This window comes from Manacus candei, unplaced genomic scaffold (genome assembly GCF_025592945.1).
Source record: "Manacus candei isolate 608988 ecotype Guabito, Panama unplaced genomic scaffold, ASM2559294v1 h1tg000052l, whole genome shotgun sequence".
NCBI classification, from domain to species: Eukaryota; Metazoa; Chordata; class Aves; order Passeriformes; family Pipridae; genus Manacus; species Manacus candei.
The window spans coordinates 1,553,086-1,575,566 of NW_026138100.1; the positions used below are offsets into that span (position 1 = coordinate 1,553,086).

At 38.3% G+C, this 22,481-nt stretch overlaps 1 protein-coding gene across 8 annotated transcripts in view; it reads right to left on the reverse strand.

Moving 5' to 3' along the window:
- TULP4 (TUB like protein 4) overlaps positions 1 to 22,481 on the reverse strand; it is a 154,828-nt gene that overhangs the window by 51,869 nt on the left and 80,478 nt on the right. For all 8 annotated transcript variants that reach the window (XM_051801546.1, XM_051801547.1, XM_051801544.1 and 5 more), the window contains 2 exons: positions 5,154 to 5,282; positions 4,707 to 4,868 (listed from right to left, as the gene is read on the reverse strand). In XM_051801546.1, the coding sequence (XP_051657506.1) occupies positions 4,707 to 4,868; positions 5,154 to 5,282 (291 nt within the window). The remainder of the gene's footprint in view (positions 1 to 4,706; positions 4,869 to 5,153; positions 5,283 to 22,481) is intronic.

Below are 22,481 nucleotides of genomic sequence, written 5' to 3' on the forward strand. Positions count from 1 at the left end.
CTTCTTGGCACAGCACAGCACTGATACTATTTAGGGACACGTAGGGCACCACCAGTTGTACTAGCACACAGATCCCACCCAGCTACACTGCTGGACCCAGAAATAACAAGCATCCCCTTCTTCATGTGAAGCTCCATTCTGACTCCTGGGCTCCACCCTGAAGCACTGCAGGCAAGGGGAAGGAGGTGAAGCTTGCCCCTGCCTCCTGCTTGTCACTGAAAAAAGATGCTGAAGCGTCTGTTGTTGCCATGGGAATAGAGATGGCGAGCACTGGGAGCAGGAGTACCAGCATAGAAACTGCCTTCTTGCACAGCTACTGCAAGCTGCAAGAGTTTTTTTAAAAAAACAACGTACAGAGCTCCCACACCCTGCGTTTTGAGACAAAGCTGTTCATCTACTACTGGTCTCATTGTTTGCTTCCAGTGCATTGTAAGACCCTTCAGTGCACAAGGTATCTCTTCCTAATGCAGTGTTGCTTTTCTGTTTCACCAAGAGCATAATTTTGTCTCACTAGAAACAGGAGAGGCTGAATCTTGAGGCCTGTACTTACACATTCTTAGCACTAATGCATGTTGCACTGCAATGAAGCCACATACAACAGTGTTCCCAGCAGGATGCAAATCAAATTAGCTAACTGCTTGTATACCTGTTTTCAAAGAAAACAGGAGGAAAAGCTGACAAAGTTCACACATACCTGTAGTCTGTCACATCCTGGCCAGCAAATACTGGCCAGTCCCCGAATTTCCACAAGTTAAAGTTTACAGCTGGAAAAGGGGAGGGGGGAGAAATAGAAATAGGCACTTAAAGCTGTGGGAAAAGTCTAATAATTTATACTAGCAGAGATGCAAGGAATAAATATGGATTACTAGCACCTCTTGGGATAACCTTGAATTAAAATATATTAATTTTCATCACAGCCTTCCTCTATTGGAGAGTGATTTCCTTCTGGTTCCCTTCTCACACACAGAAACAGCAACAGAAACAACCCCAGGAAGTCCAAGAAGTTACACTACATTGCTATAAGCAAAATGATAATTAGACCCCTCTACAGTTCTTAGTTCTCTGACACTGTGTCTTTCTCCATCCTGAAGAGAGATAATTTTTTTAATGGGTAAAATCTGTGAGGAGAGGGACAATGGCACCCAAAGGTGGCAGAAGTTGATAGATTAAAAAATGTCACTAGGAGCTGAGCAAACACAAAGGAAGGGAGATGAAGCACTGGAAAGATGTTTCATATAACTTGTGGGCTTAGAAAAAATCCTCAATTACTTACTGACATTGCTTCTATAATTATAAAAAAACCCTTTGACTAGACAAAAGTCAAGTTTTTCTCACTTAGAAGTCATTCAATCTGCTTGGTATGTACACTCCCTCTTCGCAAAACAAGTGTGGTATGACACCACAGAACTGTCTCAACACAGGGTAGAGCATTTTCTGATATTTCAAATTTACTTTTCATCTCAAATATACTTTCCGTCCTTACATGACCCTAGGTGAGCCTTCTCACCAGAAAAATATTCCACATGACTCCTACAGTCTCTTGTAGCCCTTAAAAACAGTGAAAAGAAGGTCTCACTCCTAAGTAATTCTATCCATCCAAGTTTAATCCAAGCATGGCACTCTGCTTGAGATACAGATGACCCAGGCTTGTAAAGTCTTCCTTTTGCATATCCCCAAGAGGCCAGTAGGGTTCTGCCTTGTCCAGGTGTCTGCTCTAGTTATAATGTACAGGAGAAAATGCCTAAATAAGCAGGACTACAGACATACAGTGAAGTGAGAAAATTAACTTCTAGTCCTCTACAATAAACATGCAGAATCACAATCAAAAGGCCTATGTATTGAATTAGTTGAAGAAGGCCATAGTTCAAAGTTCAGACTCAAGATCTGGGTGTGAACCACAGCAGAAATCTGCCAATGACCTTAATGAGAAGTTCATCTGAGACATACGATGCTGAGAAAAAGCACTGCAGTCATCCATATGACTCACAGTAAGTTTGTCCCCAAAAGACAAGGAGAAATCCTGAAAAAAACAGTCACAAGAATGATACCACTCTCTTCCTAAAAGAAAACGCAGAACAGTTTCATCTAGTATTAATAAAATCAGCCAATAACTTAATCAGGGCAGAGTACCTAACAAATAAGTTAAAAGATACAATTATATCAATCTCAGCAGGACTGTACTTCATCCTGGTCACCTCTATTGCTCTCATTCTATCTCCATGCTTTCAAAAGACTTGAGAAAGCATTAACTATGGAGTTTCATCTATGGGTGACATTAGCCACTACCTCACAGGTGCTTTTCTTCAAGCCTGTGTCAACACCAAGGACACAAACCCAGAGGCCACACACACTCTGACAAACAAGACGATGGTTGGCAATACTGCAGAATCCAACCATTTCTTGCCTCCAACAGAAAGATGGTGGTAGGAAATTATCCTCCTCTTGTAGAGTTGCCACAGAGTTGTAGTGAGGAGTGACAGAGGTGACAGTCTGCTGGTGCTGAATAGACAGATAGGAGAAAAGATGGAGGAGATAGCAGAAAAGAGGAGGATGGGTGCAGAAGGGAGTGAAGGAGAAAGTTAAGAGAACTGAAGGGTGAGGTGAACAGACATACTAAATTAAGCAATTTTTTATCAGGACAATGGAAAATTGATACTGAACAATACAATCCCCTTGGAAATTTAACTTTCAAAGATAATTGTGTTAAACTCATGGGACCATGGAGTGTAATGTTTTCCAAGAACACATTCATTAGCAACCCTCACGGCACCAGAGCGTTGACAAAAAGAACAATAGGAAAATATAAATTTAAATGTTGACATTTATCTTTCACTCACTCTACTGACGAATAGACTACATTAAGCAATAGGGAAGATGCTGGAGCTATTCTAGACCAGAGTGATATTTTGTTCTCATTTGCACAGATACAAATCAGAAGAGAAATTAGGTAAAGAAATAAGCTAGTAAGGGTATTCATTTCCATACGCACTTATTTGTGTGTAATAGATGCAATGTCCTTCCCTCTAGTTTGCTATTTTTAGTTTGAACTGAGCATAGTCTCTTGCCTAGTACCTCTGTGATTCATATCTCTTTGTGCCTCCAGAGACAAATACATCTAAATATATTTTAGAAGATCACTTCTTTCCACCAGCTCTGGAGAACAGTAAAAAGATCCATCATCACTTAACATGAAAATCCCTGCAAACCACATAGTTAGGAGAACTGTGCAGAGCAATATCAAGCTTGTGGCTGGTTTGGGTCTCTATTTTCAGTGAGTTTGTCAGCAGTAGAGTCTATAAGTCAAGCAAGTGATTTTCACATAGCTGGAATTAGCCATTATGTTCGAAAGCATTTATCTGGATGCTAAACAAGTGTTTGTTTCCTGGAATAACCACTTATGGAGCATCCAGATTAGAAAGTACAAACATATTGGCTAAATTGAATTAAAGGCAGTCAGCCACTCCAAATTAAACACTCAAATGAAGATACTTCCAAATACAGCAGTAATAACTGAGCATCACACAAATGGGGTAGCCTCACACTCAAAACACAGGACTGAGAGCTATTAGATCTACTTCTGCTGCTTGTCTCTTCCTCTTGATCTCAAGTAAATTATTCATTGTCAAGATTTACATTTCCCCAGATTCAAAAAGAGGCAGTTAGACACACTGGCTTTAAAAAGCAATGTTGCAATAATTAATTCATTATTCTTTGCAGAGCCCTCTAAAATTATTAGATGCTGCTGCAGAAATGCATATTATTAGTGCTATTATATTCCACTAGAAATTCCCAAAATAACTCTATCTTGGATGAATTTATAGTATTCTAAATTTAGTGGTACCTTGAGTCTTGAACCAGCATCTTTTCAGGGAGGTGTAAAATGAAGGGAGGAAAACAATCCAGCTGTGATCATAATAGAGTTACTCTTTGCACTATTCTATGCCCATCATTTCTTTCAGCACTGTATTATACACACATACACAGCCATAATGACAGCAAGCATGTGGAGGGAAAGACCAATCCAGTAAGCTCAGTAGTAAATGGCAAGGTGCCATTGTAAATTCTGCAGATGAAACCAGTGGCCTAGCTCAAGCCACACTATAAATGGTGATGGGTCCAATATCACATAATTCTTTAGAAAATAGTAAAGACGATTTTTTTAAACTGGCTTTTTCAATGCTTAGCAAGATTTGAACTCAATGGTTGGAAAAATGGCCTTCTTTTAAATTATGTTGTCTGCATAATGTCTTCGACACTCAGTTAATTGGGTCCATTTGCTTATATGAAGGTAAAACATAACTATATCTGCAGCTGGAACTGCTTTTGCTGCAAGTGCAGACTGGACAGATCTACACAAAAATGACCAGTCAGATGCTTAATAGTCCAGGCTGTACCTCTGCTCAAATGCATTTTCAAGACACCTGTACCAACAAATTAAAGGTACAATTACAGATTCCTGTCTCAAACAACTGAATAAGATTGTGTGTGAATCAGAGTGAAAAGTGATGATAGGTAACTTGGTACATTTTCATATTTGCCTAATGAGAACAACAGGATGAATTAAATTTTCTTTATTGGGGGGAGTAGCAATTTCGAGGGAAACTGATCTTACCAAGTGACCATTTTACTTAACAATGTTTTAAAAGGTGTAGTCTACAACATATCAATGCAACTCAATTGACACCTCTAAATGCCCCATTCATTACCTGTTGGTCATCTGGAGTCCATATTCCACAGGTGATCTGACTCTCCAAGTTTATTTCTGAAGACCAGTGTCTTTGTCCACTGACTGAACCGACCAGCACAAATCCATCTCTGTAGGAGATAAGTGCTTGAGTCCCATCATGGCTCCATGTAAAGTCGCTTACCTTGACATATCAAAGACAAGAAAACAGATATATGGGCCATGTAGGAATATAGGCAACACTGCACAGAACGAGACAGGGCACCTATTAACCCGGTTGTAGCACTGTCATGCCTATTAGAGAAAGTAACTGTGCTTTTGTGACAATTCTTGCATGTTCTCTTCAACAAAGAAATGTTTCATTTTCTCCTGTGCTTTTTGAAAGGTATAAAGCATCATTGATTGTCCTCTTCATTTTGCCTCTCAGGATGTGATCACTCTCAACTGCAGAGAAAACATGCATACCAACCTGTGCCCCACGATCATTCACAAGCTCCACAGACCATCTGCCTTCGTATTGTATCCAAACAAATATTCCTCCATCTGCATCACAGGTTGCTAATTTCTGGAATGGTTCGTTCCATCTCACCAGCACAACCTTAAAAGATTGCAAACAAATACAGCATTACCAAAACTGCATGTTGTGCTAACAGTTATTTAACAAGAACTGGTTAAACAATACTGCCAGATAAACATCATCGCATTTACATCCTAAAGATGTACAAAATAGCAATTTTCAGCACAGCATTAGGCGTCTCTCAAGAACAGCTGGAATTGTTTTTTCATGGTTGTCAGGAAACGCACAATCTCTCATTGTCAGACCTTTTTGGAAGGCACTGCACGCTTCCAATAAAATCATACTGTACACTGGAACGCAGCACTCCATTACAGAAGCAGCAAACAGGAGGCTCTGCACAGACCATCCAACAGTCCTTCAAGTTATTCCCCCCACTGTAATCTCAGAGACGTCAAATCATCACTTCTTGGTGACTTCAAATGAAGTTGCATGCACCGGTATCAGAGAGTAAATTTAAATACTCCTATTGAATACTCATATTCAAAAAAAACCCCAAAGGTCCCATATTATTAAAAACTAGAAATTTCATAGGAAAGTTGCTTTGGTACTGCATGAAGAAGGAATACAAAACAGCTTTAGGCTCTTCTCTCCACATTAGAGTTATCTGGGCTTTTCTGAAGAATCTAATGAAGTCTAAACCTACCAAATTGCTCTCTCATTTTTAATTAATATCAATTTAACAAATACACTATCTCTTGAGACTTCACTATAAAACAGAAAAAAGCATGTCATCCCAGTGCTTGAAGCAAAATTAGCAGTAAAACCATTTACCTTCTGTTAGTGACTTTTTCTTAAAAACTTTTTTCCCAAAACTGGTTGTATTTCAAAAATATGTTGATATATATGGGATGCTTACATTCATACACAAGTAAATTCCCCTCCAGCTATTCTACTGAGACACAGTGTATGCAAATGAAGTAAACATATACTAAATACTCAATCAGTAGTGTCATTTTAACTACTTACTAAGCATCCAGCTCTAATGACACTTTTTCATAAAACTATATAGAGAATTAATCATCTAAAAGAGACGGACAAGTTTTCCTGAAATATATTTTGCTGTTTACAGAGAGGGACTGATCTTCCTAAAGATTCCAGCCCTAAAATGAGCTCTAAGTAGAGAGACTCTTTATGCTTCACACCAAAATTAGCAGTCGCTTTCAGAATTAGGATATAAATACACATATATACCTAAAACCTAAACTTGACAGCTGAGGGATGATCTTACACTTATTTACTGAGTGCTACACTTATTCAGAGCGTCAGAACTTCAGAACATGTCTATCAGGGAAGCTCACCAGCCCAAAGCATCAACCCTTGAATGGTTAAATAACCACAAGAAAAGCGTTTCTTTGTTCATATGCAAAGATTATGAGGAGAAGCAAGTATGACAAACTACCTCTCTGTTTATGCATCTTAGAAGAATCCCATTTGAGATTTTGCAGAAAAACACTTGCTTCTACTTGACCATAACCTTGCAGCTGCACTCCAAGTCACTAGTACCATTTCCAGTCAGGCAGATTATACCATGCCCCTGGATGGACTATAGCACACACAGTTTTTAAAAATATTCTTTTATTGGAAGGGCAATAAATAAAATATTTCATCATAGCAACGCAAGTAGATGTACTTTGTTGGAGGTTTTGCTCTGTCCCTTCCATCTAAATAAGAATAGCACAGATTTGTCAAAATTTTGTTTTCTTTTTGGTATAAGTCCTATGCAAAGAGCCATAAAATTTCATCCACCCTGAGGCAAAATGCAACAGTGACATAACTGTACTTGCCAGCTATGCCTAACAGTATTATGAAAGGACTGAAGAAAAACCCAAGGATAACACTGAAAAATTTTCTTTAAAGGTTGGGAGCTGCCAAGGCTAATGATGACTATTAATGAGCAGAAGGTACTTACCACTGCTAAAAAACCAGACCTTTAAATGCTTAGGCACTGCTCACATTGGATATTTCATAGATCATACAGAACGAATTGCAAGACAAAATTTAGGAACAAAAAGAAAACTAATTGTTCAACTAATATGGATTTTTTAGCTAACACCATTGAAATTTTTAGCTAACACCTTAAAATCGCCAGACAAAACAGGGTAAAGATTTGAGAAGAGCATACAATTTTACAGATTAGACATACCAGTTGACCAGTAATATGAATTACGGGCAAAGTGACAACAGTTACTTTGTTGCAGTTTGTTTCTTTTCTATTTTAAATAGGAATTTTGTTAAAACTTGAAAATTTTTATTCAAATTCTGTACAACCTGTCTTTTGTTTAGACTTGATAAAACATTCAAGGTACGTCTGAATGTAAACAAGATTAGCTATAGCCTCCCTCTATTGCAATTAGATACAAATTAGTAACTTCCAAAATAAACTTACTGTTTTATATTCAGAAAAGTGAGAAAATGATTTGATATGCCTTCTGATAACAGTCTCATAAGGAAACAAATTTGTAATTTGAAAATTCAAGTCCTTCAAGCACAGAGCAAATGCTACCATTCTATGAGGTCATTTTAAAGATGCTGCCATAATTTACATTTAACATCTGACTACAGGTGCTGAGTCCACAACTGCTTTGAGTATTTCCAGTTTCATTTTAGACACTTAGCATACTGAAGAAGAGATAAAGAAAGGAAGGATTGCCTTTTGGCTTCTACATTGGCTAAAATGTAAAGCATATGAAAACATGTCCCATTGATAGCACACTTAAATAAAGCATAAGTTGGAATTACCCCTCTGCAAAGAGGAATTTTATTGCTAATCCATAAATGCAAAGATATCATTACTTTCACTAACAGCTTCAACTCACAGAGGACCAATTTTTACTTCTGCCTTTATGGTCTCTGCTTCCTACTTAACATCTTCACACAGGTACTGAAGGACTGAACAGTTATATCTTGTATTCAAAGGAGTTAGAATGCTGGTGCACAAAAGTAAGTTGTCTGTGGACAATTTGTGGTCCACACAGCCTTCTTATATTGTCTAATTATTTTTATTTTTGTTTGTTGCTCGGCTATGGGTTTTTTTAAATTCTACAAGAATTGCAAATTGTGTTCATTCTGAGAGCTCTTGTTATTCCTAATTTCATTACAGTTTTTGAAAGAGGTGACGGAAAATATGATACCAGTCAATCTTCCAAGAGCAGAAGTCCTTAATCTAGAATACCATATAACAGTCATTACTGAAATCTTACTTATGTACATACAGTACATAACTGTTACAAAAGCAAGGGACAAACATCTACAAAAAAATAAAACGGGTAAGTAACTAGGGCAATTAGTTCCTAGAGTTCCTTACCAAATTCAGATAGATTTTATTACAGATACACTGTAGTGAGTCACAGTGACTCATTTATTCAAATCTCTGATCCTCCATCCATTTTACTGGGGAACAAGCATATGCTCTAAAGATAGAGGTCTTCTCCAGCATTCATTTTCACACACACTATGGAGACATGCTTGCAGATGGACTATCGCAGCAATAGAGCAGAGAATACTTGATGCCAATATTTGATTACAGCAGAGTTTGCTACACCTGGAGGGCCACATTCCTTTATGTGGCAGGAGCATTTCTGAAATGACAAGTAGATATCTTTACAGGGTGCACAGGATGTGATGCATTATAACTCCATTGTGCATATGGAATTCCTGGCCTTTCCCCCCAAATAAATCATACTACATTTCCAGTGCTATTGAAGGTGCTGAAATAATTCCATGTTCCAAGCAGCAACAGCAGAAGGCCTAACTGTTCCTAGGACAGAATAATAAAGGAGATTAGTCTATTGCCTACACTAGCAGAGTACAGAACTCAGCCCATCTAAAGGCATCTTTCAATCCTGTGCTTTTAGGAAAGTACTTAAGCTTTCAAAGGAACATCTATCGGTTGAAAGAAAGCATTGACAAAAGGAACTCGACAATCTACCTAGAATCACTGAGCATCACCTATTTGCTCTATCAAGCAGTCCTATTATGCAATTCCCTAGTGAGTATATTGACCTTCACTCATGGTTACAGGTATAGAAAAATGTGTGCATATAGTACAGGCAACATACTAGTACATATTATGGTTTATTAACAGCCACAGAGCTGAAAAAATGTTTAAGTATATTTATCAAAGAAAAAGGATAAGTGAACAGTGGGGAATAGAAATGAAACACAGAAGTACAAGAACCAGAGAAAGCAACAGCCACTTTCACATGCTACTAACAGTTCGGTGCCTCTCTCTCCATAATACAGAGAGATACAGATATATGTATATACATGTATAATGTGTATACACATTACATAAATATAATACGGGTATGTGCATTAATACACATCCCTACTAAATCCTTGAAGGAACCTGTGCCAACCTTGCACATTTGTTAGTTAACTAATTGAAGTTAGTTAACTGAAGTGGATTTTTATAACTAGAAAATAATTTGAAAGTTACAACGAGTGCCCAGAATAAGCAGTAGGGTTGTAGTTAAAGAGCTGTTCCTTCTCATTATACTTTATTTATAACCAATATTTGGTTATAAATGGTTCTATATATGTTTAGTTCAGCAAAATGTTTAAGTGTCTTAAATATTAGTATAAAGGTTATCTAAGTTCTCTCTCTCCTAATTTCTCATGCTGCAAACAGACTGTTTGCAATTGTTCTTACTTTCACCTTCACTTACGACCTTCATTTCTTGCCATGACAACATCAAGATAATTCTCTCCATTCAAACTAATTCAATCACGCAAAGAGCATCACATAAATATTTTTCCTCCTAATAAGCCTAGACAAAAAAGAAGCAGATGTGGTAGACAGCTAGTTGGCATCACCCATCTTTCGTATCCTCCTTGTCTTATATTGCATTCTCTAATGATACACTCCCTATCTCTCCCACACCTGCAGAGCTTTGACTTTTTGTTTCCAGCGACATTACACCTGGGTGGAAGTGCTTCGTTTGTATATGGAGCTGTCACTTTCCAAGGTATGATACCCATCATGGAATTATTACTCCTGCTATTAATAACAAACATTGTGCTGCAGCTAAAGAATGGCAAATTTATAATAGTGTTTACAATTCTTGAGAAAAACTGCCAATTCATAATAGGGGCTGCAGGTTACTCAGTGGGTAAATGAATAGCAAATGAGTTCTGGGAGACAGAAAACACCATCCCAAATTTTTTGTGTTTCTTTAGCCTAAATAATGAAAAAATGAGCTCTCCTCTAGAAGGACTGGAGTAGCCTCCAGATATCTCAGGGATGGATGTCATTTAATACCCCTTACCCCTGCCACAGGAGAAGCTGTGGTCTGCAGTGATGTGCACTGAGGGCACAGCAGCCGCTCACAGCCCCTGGGGATTCGGCTGCTGCCACTCACAGAGCTGCCCATTGCCACTCGTAAGTTAGAGGTTTGACACTTTATCCCAGGATCCTACATTTTCATTGAAAAAAAAGTGTATTACTCTGCCAGCTGCTGTCATCTTGCTTATTCTGCTCTTTGAAAAGGAGTTTCAATTTTTGCAAATAATATTTAAATAAATATAACAACATTCTTGTATTGTAAAAATAAAGAAATACAAAAAACCCCAACATTCAAGGACCAAATTTGAACAGCTTTTTTTTTTTTTTTAAACTGACAATCTGATTTCATGGTATAACATTATCAATAAGCTAAGTTTGTGAGCTGGGGACCTAACCTTGCACTAACTGAAATCAGAGGTAAGGCTGGACCAGCAATAAGGTGCTGACCACAATGAAGATGAAAGGTCCAGGCACAACCCTGTACCTTCTTCTGACCACAGACTTCTCTGTGGCCTTCATATGAAAACCGAATCCAAAGCAAATACATCCCTAACTCAAAAACCTCAGGTAAGGCTCTGAAGTTAAGTACCGTGTAGGCATACATCAGAAGCTCCATGCCATTTTGTTGAATACCTGCTCTAATTTTTTCCCCTTTATCTTTGGCATTTGTTCTCATAATGCTCAGAGCACACACCAGGCTGACAAAGACTCAGATCACCTGTGCAGCTGCAGAAAGAGAAATGGCCAGGCAGGAGCAATGCAGTTCACCAGCAATAACCCCCTGAGTAAGCACAGAGGAGGTAACCATTCACCCAGCACTCATTCACTCTATGTGTGAATGGCTGGTCCCCCCTGCAACTAATAGTGTGGTTACTCACCCGCTGGGAAGAATGTTGATGCTCCCCAGCAAGTTTTGTTTATTTGCTTTACAGATGAATGCCACTCATGCCTATTTTTAAAAGGTGTCTTGGGGTTGGCATCCAAACCACCACATATACCTATTTTTGAAAGGTATCATGTGCTTGGCATCCAACCCCAGTGGAAGACAGTCTGACCTTTAAAAGCTTGAGGCAATGATTTTGGCAAATAGGCAATAGCAACAAAAATTTGTTTTGATAGCTACTTTGAAGAAGGAATGCCTTTAATGTAAGATGTTGTCTTAAAAATACCTAGACTGTCAATATCTCACTGAATACATTTAGGTGCCTTTGTAATAAACTGCCAAGATGAGGACTTGGAAAGGCTCTAAGGCTTTACAAATCTCCTTACATTCCTTAAATCATACACTTCATTTTAAGAAATACACCCTCAAACTCTATTATTAGTCCCAAGGATTTGCCACATAACCATTTTATATGTTGACAGAACATAAAATGTGCTATCTTATCACTTACTTTAGAAGAGGAAAGCATCCCCAAGACCACTCACAGGTACCAGACAAGAAGTATAATGCTCCTATAAATGAAGTGGCTCATGGAGCCAGTTTCAAAGGAATTACTCTTTTCACTTTGAACTCACCATGTTTAATTGTGGCCTCAAAGAATCACGGTTGTGGGAGACATTAAAAAAAACAACCCACAAATAAACAAACAAACAAAAAACCAAACAAAAAACCAAAACAACAACAACAAAACAACCAAAAAAACCAAAACACAAGCACTGACAGAAATTAGCTTATCCAAAGTATATCCAACAAATATGTTTGGGGACCAGAAGGTTTGACAGGTCACTTGTCAGAATGGAAAGTTCATGTGAGAAAGAGAAATAACAGTTGATATGAATCTAACATGGATGACAAGATGTTGGTATCTGGCTATCAGTTCTCATTTGAGTAAGTTTGTTAACTATTCTTTCAAGGGCTGTTAGAGCAAATAGTTGGTTATAACCCAAAGTAAAATAATTAAGGCATGAAAAAAGTGAAGACTTGAACTGAATCACCCATCTGCACAAGACATCTGCCCACTACTACGTTTTTGTAAGGGGAACAGGTGGAGGTCTGTTCATCTCCCATCTTGCAGACGACAGAGTGACAGTGATAAAGTCTATGATCTGCTTTTGACTCCCTTCCCTCCACAAGGATTCACAAGTCCCAAAAGCTCTTTCACAGAAAAGATAGCTGTTTCCACAGAAGAATCATTTTAAAGTTATGCCACACTCACCTCCAGTGAGGGAAACTCCTTTACAGCATGCACATTACTACCACAGTCCCTTATCAATGGTCATCCTGTACTCACACATTCCATAAGATACTTCTGTTTAATTGCTCATACATATTTTGTACAAATGCAGAGACAAGTTCAAGCTAAATAAAAATAAATCAAAACTCAATGTAAGTAAGGATGAGCAAAGGATAACTTTGTTCTAGTTTCCATACAGATAAAACACCATAATAAAGAGAGACAACTGTTCTAGCTAATGATGAACAACCATTTTGCTTTAAGATCAAAATACTGAGAACAATATAGTTCCCACTCTTTCTAGCCAATCACTGCGGAGCACCATTCCAGCTAAAAGTAAGGCACATGCAGTAACTGTGCAGAGCTGGCAACTCCTTAGGTTTGAGCATCTACGGTGAAATATTTTCCCACAAGAAAAAAAGCACTAGATCTAAAAGCCTCTGGTATTTAGCCTATGTTAAATTAAAAGTACATGAGCCTAATGCTCATTTCACTAACATCTGGCAAAATCACATTACAGACGGTATAAATCAGGACCATTTCAAAAACCTCCACATTTACATTCACTTTTGGGCTGTGCACAAGAAGCTCATTGTAAATGAACCTCAGGCTTTAACAACAAAAATAACACTCACTGACATCCACCTATGCATTGTCAATGCTATATGAATTCAGAGACCACGCACAACTCTGTTAGAAGTTTCGAGGGGGTAAAAAAACCCAGCCAAAACACCCCAAATGTAAAACAGATTTAAAGTACTGTCTTTTTTTCCCTGGCTAAAAATAAAGAGAATACTGAACGCAGAGCATACGGTTTTCTTGTGTCTCTTCTTCTTAAAAATATGCAATCAAGGATAAAATAGTTTGGAACTGTGTATTATAACCAAAATGATGGAACACCAAATAATTACATTAAAAAAACCCAACATCCTTCCCCCCCACCCCTCCAAAAAAACCCAAAACCAACAAAACAGAGGAGACAGGATAACAATGAACACTATTGAAAACCATTCCTACTTAAAATGAGCTAGCTCTACTCTGCTTTCTCAACAACAGCTACTTAGGAATTCCTATACTATCTTCCCACCTGGTAAATGCTATCTTCTGTAGGAATACATCTAGGGTAATGATCTGCTGGAAAAAGCCAGTGAAGTGACTGTGACACACGCGCTCTCCCTCATACTCAATCTTTCCCATTTGGTGGCTAAAAATTCCTGATCAAGTGTTCATATAATAGTGAAATATAATTTAAAAATTTTACATGTATATATTCATGCACAAAAATATTATTCAAGAAAAAAAATTGATGTTTCCACTACTAGGAAAATTTAAAGAAAACTCTTAAAAATGTAATAAAAAAGCTGTTATATAAAACTGTGTTAATTAACAGGAGGAAGGAGGTAACACAAGTTCTTCACTTTCTGGAGTCTATTCCGAGAGGTGCCAGAAAAATAATGGTGTCTCACGACCACATATGGAAAATCTCCCCATATCAAATATACTAAGTCTGTCTATATCAAATATACTAAGGTGACAGATAATTTTTTGCTCATCGGATATTCAAACTCATACAGCACAGCAATTAAGTAACATTATTCCAGTTTTCTGAATACCATCATTAGCACTTGTGGTGGAGATTTTTTAATCAGAAGCCAGCCAATTACTCTCTTGATGATTTTACAGGTTAGACTATAACTCAGCTTGCAACCGCTTAGCTGAAATCATCGTAACAGTCCACCAAACAAGTTTATATGGAACATGACTGCAGCACAAGCTTTGTGCAAGCCCTCTCCAAGGAGACGAACCTCACCCTTTAAGAACTACAGTAAAAACTTGATTTTTGTCAGCCATGTAAACAGGAAAGACCTTAAAATTCACAAAGAAAATATCAAAAAGTGTTGTCCAAGTGTGATTATTTCAAGCAGCTACAATACTTCAACCCTAAGTATTTTTTTTCAAACACAAGGAACTAAAAATAATCTAAACTTCAGTAGAAGCACAGATCAGCTCTTCAAATCTTCAAATCTATTAACATCTCCCAGGTGAAACAGCTGTGCACTAATCTAATTAAGATGAGTTATAAGGTGGATTGGAGACAGATGGTATAGCTGGGCATTTCACTGGTGAAGTGGGACTAGTTTACTACCTGAAATACCCAACTATCGTTATCCTGATCATCAAGTCCAACCATAATGACCTCTGCCTGAGTCACAAAAAATTGTAGAACATTTCTGGCCATCTGAGGAATACTGGTGACCTTAAATTAGTCACAGATGCATTTGTATAATCTTTATTGGACTGCCTGGAATGTCCTTGTGTGATTCACAGAGACTGTGCCTCCCTAATAATTTGAGAGATTGATGAAATTCCACCATGTTACTTTGCAAAGGTAGGACACCTGCTTTAACTTCCACCAAAAGGCCACCACCTGAACCCCCCACCTGCTGGCTGCCCCTGAATGGGGTTATTTATATGATTTTCAGCTAGTGGCATTTAGGACAGCTATTGAGGTGACTGTACAATTGCTGGGACAGACACAGAAAACAGAGTGGAAAATTAAATAGTGTCTACTTCCAAAGAGGGCAATGCAAGAGAGGGAGCAGACAATTAAACAGGCAATGAAGGAAGGACAGAACAGCCATTCGGCACCCACACCTCTCAGGACAGAAAGGTACAAAAAGGAGAAATGAGATTAACAATAGCAAGAACTAAAAATCACAATATTTACATGCATGCAAAACATTCAACTTAGCCTATTAAAATAAATAAGACAACAGACGCCTATCAAGAATTACTTTGTTTATATATATATATCTATAAAATATATATATATTTATATATATATATATATTATATATATATATATATATATATATATATATATAAACTCCATGGAGGCTCTGATTCAGGCTTGAGACACACTGGCCCACCTAATTTGCAAACTGTACAACACAAACTTCTGACAATGTGAATACCAGATAAAGAAATGCCATAGCCTAAGAAATGCCAAATAGCATTTGGAAATAGATTTGGAAAATGCCATCCTTGCTTCAGCTGGCCTGCAATTCTGCACAGACTGTGTTAAGAGCAAACCCCTGTAAGAAGTTTTATCTGCATTTGTTATTTCTTCACGAAACAAAAGCTATACCATGATGCAGGTGGCCAAGTGACCAATAATTTTACTTGTTTGACCTCCCAGAGAATGCAAGGGAGCTATAAATAGGAGGTTCAATCAGTTACTCAGACAGAAGGACTGCGGCAGGCAAAGTGAAAAACCCCAGAAAGCACAAATCTATGCTATTCTTTTTTACTGCTGTGGCATCAAGAAGTCTCTACTAGAATTGACCCTCATGTTGTTGGCACTGCACAGTTTATGGACAAGTACAGTCTTTGGAGTTTTTAGCCTTGAAGACAATGCAAAAGCAGGCCAGGGAAGCTCTGCAGAGAGGGTTAGCTCTACAGAACTCTAAAATGACGATATCTGCTCAACACACTTGAGAGAGCTGAACTACAGTAAAATCCTTAAGAAAGTTGCACCAGGCAAAATGAGCAGATGTTTTCTGTCCCAAGTCACTGGCTTGTTGATGAGTATCTGGAATATTTAATGTTTAAAATGTTTAAAATACATTGTTAGGATCATTATCAGTGGCACAGAGTCTAATTGGAAGCCTGTCACTAGTGGTGTCCTCCAAGGTTCAATACTGGTCCCAAAATTGTTTAACTTACTCATCAATGACTTGGATGAAGAGACAGAGTGCCACCTCTGCAAGTTCACTGGGAGGAGTGGCCAATACCCCAGAGTGCTGTGCAGCCCTTCAGAAGGGCCTTGGCATGTTGGAGAGATGGACAGAGAAGAACCGTCTGAAGTTCAACGAAGGCCAGTGCAGGGTCCTGCACCTGGGCAAGAATAACCCCCTTAACCAGCACAGGCTGGGGACTGACCTGTTGGAAAGCAGCTCTGCGGAGAAGGACCTGGGGATCCTGGTGGACGACAAGCTGTCCACAAGCCGACAGTGTGTCCTTGTGGCCAAGAGGGCCAATGGTATCCTGGGATGCATCAGGAAGAGCATTATGAGGAGGTCTTTGAGTGGTACAGTTCACTGAAGTTCAAATTCAAAAGCAGAACACACTTACCAAGCATCCATAGCATTACTTCAGACTGGGCTGAAGAAAATACTTCCCTTCATTCTATGCACAATCTGGTTTCTATATGATACTTTACAGATTCCTAAAGTAAGTTTTATCCTTCTTAAAAGAGTTTAAAAAGCACATAAAGTAATCCAAGTTTTGAGACATTATATTAGAGACAAATAATAAAACAAAAAATGTATACTGGCATAATGGAGTCATGCAAAGGGTCAGCAAGTACTGGAATGACATGAAAAACCAAGGAAGGTAAGATATTATTAAATATTACTGTAAGTAATAGGACGATATGCAGGAAACTATATTTTAGGTTAAATATCAAGTAAAGCTTTCAGAAATGAAAAAAATAGTTTAACAGTCTTCTAAAAGAAAAGGTGCAATGAAGCCAACCTTTGGAAACACTTCATACAAATTTTCACATAGCGTAAGAAGGTATATTGCAGGGACTTAATTTTTTTGGTGTTAACTGACTACACATTGTTATTGCATTTCAGTGGTTCTGTTATTAAAACATCATTTTCTTATTCACTATCTGAGATTTAAGAAAAATTATTGTATTTTATTAATAAACACAATAAATTATTTTAATTTTCTAATGTTTTTATAGAACAGTATCACTTTAAAGCTCAGTTGAGTGAAGAAGTATTGTACATATAAGGAATCAAGGCATATTATTTCGGGATAAGTATGTGCTAAGAAGAAAGTCCTATTCTATACAGAACAGTCCTATTCTACATAGGAGGCTGAAGGGGAATGATCTGTGTCTTTATGTAGCTACGATTAAATCATATTGTTGTGTCTGTCTATAGGCTGGGAGTATAGGTGATGGCTGTCTAGATGGTCTGCCAGCCATTTTCATGTCTGCAAGCAATCAGTCATTCCAGTAAGTTTTGCTCTGTGTGTGCTCTTGCTACTCTTCGAAATGTTAGTTTGCTAGCATTTCCAGAGTACCACATTTCCTAAGGAACAACAGAGTGAAACAGTTCAGGAAACATTAACTTTTTCAGAAACCTTTAGTAATTCAGCAGTGACATCACCAGCATGATGATCAAACAGCTCCATTTGGAAATTGTTCATATTAAGCAGCTAGTGGTCTTGGGAGGGAGGCTAATTGTATGGGTGGTTCTGAGTGCATATATCATAACAGAGAAATCAGAGGGTCTCCCTTCTCTCCGAAAAAAAGGGAGATGGAGCGTTAGGGCCACAGAGCAAAAGCATGGAATCAAAAATGGGACCCTAGATCCAACAGAGAGTGATTTTCACAAAAGTCCTCTACGCAGTAGCAAAGCATTCTGTGTTGGACTCAAGGATACTACAAGAACCATCTACAAGTACCATAATGTTTAAATGCAGGAGTGAAGGAGTCTCAGTAAGTTGACTCGTGAGCAAGCTCAGCTATCAAAGGGCTAAGCATCCTTAAACAGTGGAGTAAAGGGATGCCACAACCGCAGCTCTCAATCATTAGCTTATTCCATCACCCATTGTCCCAGAGCTTCAGTTGGAAGGTGGATATGCAGCTTATGGCAACCACTGCCTCCTCCTGCTCCGCCATCCCAGCCCATGAGCCAGAAGTATTTCAGCAAACCTCCATGTCAGCACCAACCACATCCTTGCAGTTATATCCTACTTGGCTACCATTACGATATGGTAATTCCTTCGAAGTATGTTTCTGTAGAAAATACCAACAAAAATGACAAAAATGTGCCTGGACATCCATGATGCCCACAGCCGCCTACTGCTTTATATGATCCATGGCAGGGGCATCCTGTCTAGCCTGCAACAGCATTCCCAACCCTCCTGACAATGCATGCATCACCAAAACTCAAACTCAGTATCAGAAGAATGATTTTGCTCCTAACATGCCGTTTGCCAAAGCTGACACCTTTGTCAAGGTGAATGAGCACAAGTCAGGGAGCCCTGGGCAGTGTGTCCCAGCAGAGAGTGAGGGTGTGCAGAAGAGGTAGCTACTGAGCAACCCCGGTGCCCAGCTTCACATGAGCTTGAAATATTAGATTTATCAGTACTAAAAATAAAACCATGTGATGCAGACTCATGCACTGGAGAGTCTGTTGTTATGCAGTGAAACCACGACAGCTGAGATACTGTAACCATGAGTCAGTCATCTAGAGTTAGTAGTTTTATCTGCATTTATGATCCAGTTAGTTTACACTATTTATCAGAAATCATGCTAACCTTCTTAATGTTTTTTAAATTCTGTTATTATTACTGTATAGGTATGTGCACATACATATTACGCACTGATTCCCCCAAGCTCTCAAGTAGGGTGGTTTTTTTCATACCATTTTACTTACTCCAATCAGCAGATTTGCATTATGCTTGTCATTTGAAGGCCAAATATCAGGATTTTTCATTAACATTTTGTAATTACCTTACCTTCTGGCAATTAAGCAGAGATTAAGTTTCTTTTTTTGCATATATAGCTTTCCTTTCTCAAGAGGATTTGATTTCCAAGGTCTTCTCAAATATCCTTCTCATGTCTTTAAAATCTGTATACAACATCATTAATTATTGTCTGGAATTTTTTGAATTATCCTAAAATATCATGTCACCTATAACGAGGTACAACTCAGCACTGAGATGAATGTAAGACTGCAAGTACAATTCCTGAGGAGGTTACTATTGGGTAAAGTGGCATGACTACGAACTGACTGATTGATGTCTGGCAAGTATCTGAGTCACATTCAAACACACACAAATATAATTTAATACAACCAAAAATAATGAACTGCTCATTACCATGTACTCACATACATATCCATGAAACCATGTGTGCTGGAGCTGCTCTAAGGAGATGTGCTTTTGTAGGCAAACAAAAATTTTCTTAGTTTAGGTTTGCTTATTTAGTTTGACAGTTTAACTGAAGACCAGGTAAAGACAGTGGTTGCTTACATCATGCCTTCCAGTCACTGCAAATGAAATGAACTCCAGAACACAAGTGAAGAAAGATCTCTTGCTTTAAAGGCATTTTAAGTGATGAAAATCTTTTACTCATACACATAATGCATGTGACCCAAAAAAGGCAACTCAACATCTTCTACCAAAATTTACAATGAGATCGGTTCCTGATCTCATTACATTTCTGGAATTCTGTACCTGCACCCTTCTGTTTAGCCACAGATCTTGGTGATTTCAAGATATGTTGGGAACAACCCTTACCTGGGATACTCTCTTCAGCCAGTGCCTGAAAACAGACCGTGCCACTCTGAATTCAGGCACCACCCACAAAGAGGTGCTCTTCAGCATGTTACTGAGAATCAGAACTAACTTCACAGCTTGTATACAAATGTTATACGGATTATATCACTAACCTAACACTTTAGGTTAAGAAGAACGACAAAACAGAAAGTTTTGTGACTATCTCTAGTCACTAGAGATAGTCTTAAAAACTCAAGTTTAATATTGCCTTCAAAATTGGTCAACATGGATTATGGCAGCTGTAAATATTTCTGATATCCATTAAAGTAACCTTTTAAAACCTTGCTAAATTCCTCAGCACAACACCTTACTGCTGTTACAATTTTCAGAACTTAATCAGAGATCTGAACAAGAATTTCCTTTTATAAGTTTTGGAATTTGCAACCTTCTGATTCTTTTGAATATTCATTTACTTTCATGCTTTACGACAAGGCAAACAGAAACTACCCCAATCTACCTTCTCCATTACCATTTGCTGGTTTACACAGTTTTAGCACGCCTCTTCTCTGACTCATCTTTCTAAGGTAAGCAGTCACAATTTTCTTCGGTTACTCTCCACAACTGAGATTTCCCCAATTCTTTTAAAGCTTCATCTTATGTTCCCGGAACTTCCACTAACTCTTGAATGCTATTTTGAGGTGATACAAGGGTGTTCTTGATACATCGGTTTTCACTTCTGGTAACATTCTCCATGCTCTTCTTTATTACTTTTCCTGTTCTTAACGGTATGTTTTCAAAATTACTGGGATTTTTTCTATTACTTCTGTATTTTTCAAGTCAGCTGCACACCAAAGAAGAGCTTGCTATTCTCAGGTCCAGGTCTTCCTATGCGGAGGTCTCTGTGGAGGGGTGTAGGACTTGACAGCCTCACAGCAATCAGTGCTCAGGGATCAGACACCATTTAGACAGTTCCCAATTCTGCCTTTCAGCGGGGCTAATGTGGCAGGCAGAATCACACAACAGTGCTGCTTCAAGCCTCTAAGAACAGAACGGTCCCCACCAGTTTAAAGTGGGAATTTATCAGTATACTACTGTAAGAAGGTCTAACTGGTTAATGTGCCTTTTGCTTCTGTGTTCAATACAGGTCTTGAGTCATGCCAGCAAACTGACTCTTATCCTAGCCATACCATAAGCATTTGTGAAGGACAACAAAACTTTCTAAAAGCTTTTATCAGTTGAATCAAATGATTTTGCATATCCCAAAACTGCTTCCACCCCTTCAGTTTGGCATCATTTTCTTCTGTGCAATCCCGATGCCTGCAACCTATGAATTGTAACCTGTCAGTAACTATTATTTCAGCTAATTTGCCAACTACCAGTATAAGCTTAGTGGGCTTTAATTCTCCAGGTGTTTTCTAGAGCATTCTAACATGTTTTGTTCCACATTCTTATAATTTCTAATAAAACTCTAGATATATTTTGTCCAACAGCTCAGTCACCTCATACTTGAACTCTCTCAGTAAAACTGGACACAAATCTGCAGTGAGGATTAGTACTAATAAATAATTTAACATCTTTGCAATATTCTGCTTTCTTGAATTGTTCCCTTTGTGCATGGCAATCCACCCAGCAGGCCCGTAAGTTCTCTCACCTACTTCAAGCTTCTCATTCATTTAAACCATTCTCTGTTCCTTTTTTTCCTTCAGCTGTGTGCTCCACTGCCAGCATTTCAGTCTTTTGGGGTCCATTTTTATCTGCCATAGGATTACCTTATGGGTTTACTTTCCTTTGAGAGTCCTAGAGCTGAGCACCTTGTGAAGACAGTGGTTCTCTTCTCTTCATGCAAGGTGCACACAAAAAACAGCCAGTTCTTGTATTCCAGCTGCAGTATCTCATGGCAGAGATACTGCCCAGGATCTGCTGTGGATGAAAGAACAGACTCTCTCTCTCCCTTCGCTGCTTCTCCCACTTACAGAACTACAGGGAAAAATGCTCTTGGTGTGTAAGCTTGTGTAAGGAATCAATTTTGCCATACCTTTCTCCCTGCTTGTTAGATCTCAAAACACAACAGAAGGTTACAAAGTAATTTCATTTACAGTTTAACAAAAAAAAAAATCAAGTATTTTAATGCGGTCATCAGGAGTAGAATCACGAACATTAACAGTTCAACAGACAAAAAGATGAAAAAGTTTAATATTTTAAAGTTAAATTTGTAAATTTTGGGTCTGAGACATGACTTTTGAATACTTGTGTAAACAAATGCTATAGGGATTTACTAAGAAACTTAAGACAATTAACGAGATGATCTCCTATAGACCATATCTCTTATCCTATAGACTCTTATCTTTTCTTATGAGATAAGGAGAGTTAATAGCTCTACAACAGATTCAGACTGAATCACTGTGTCTTACTCTTTGCCCTACTCATCACATTTATATAGTGTCTCTATGTATGGTA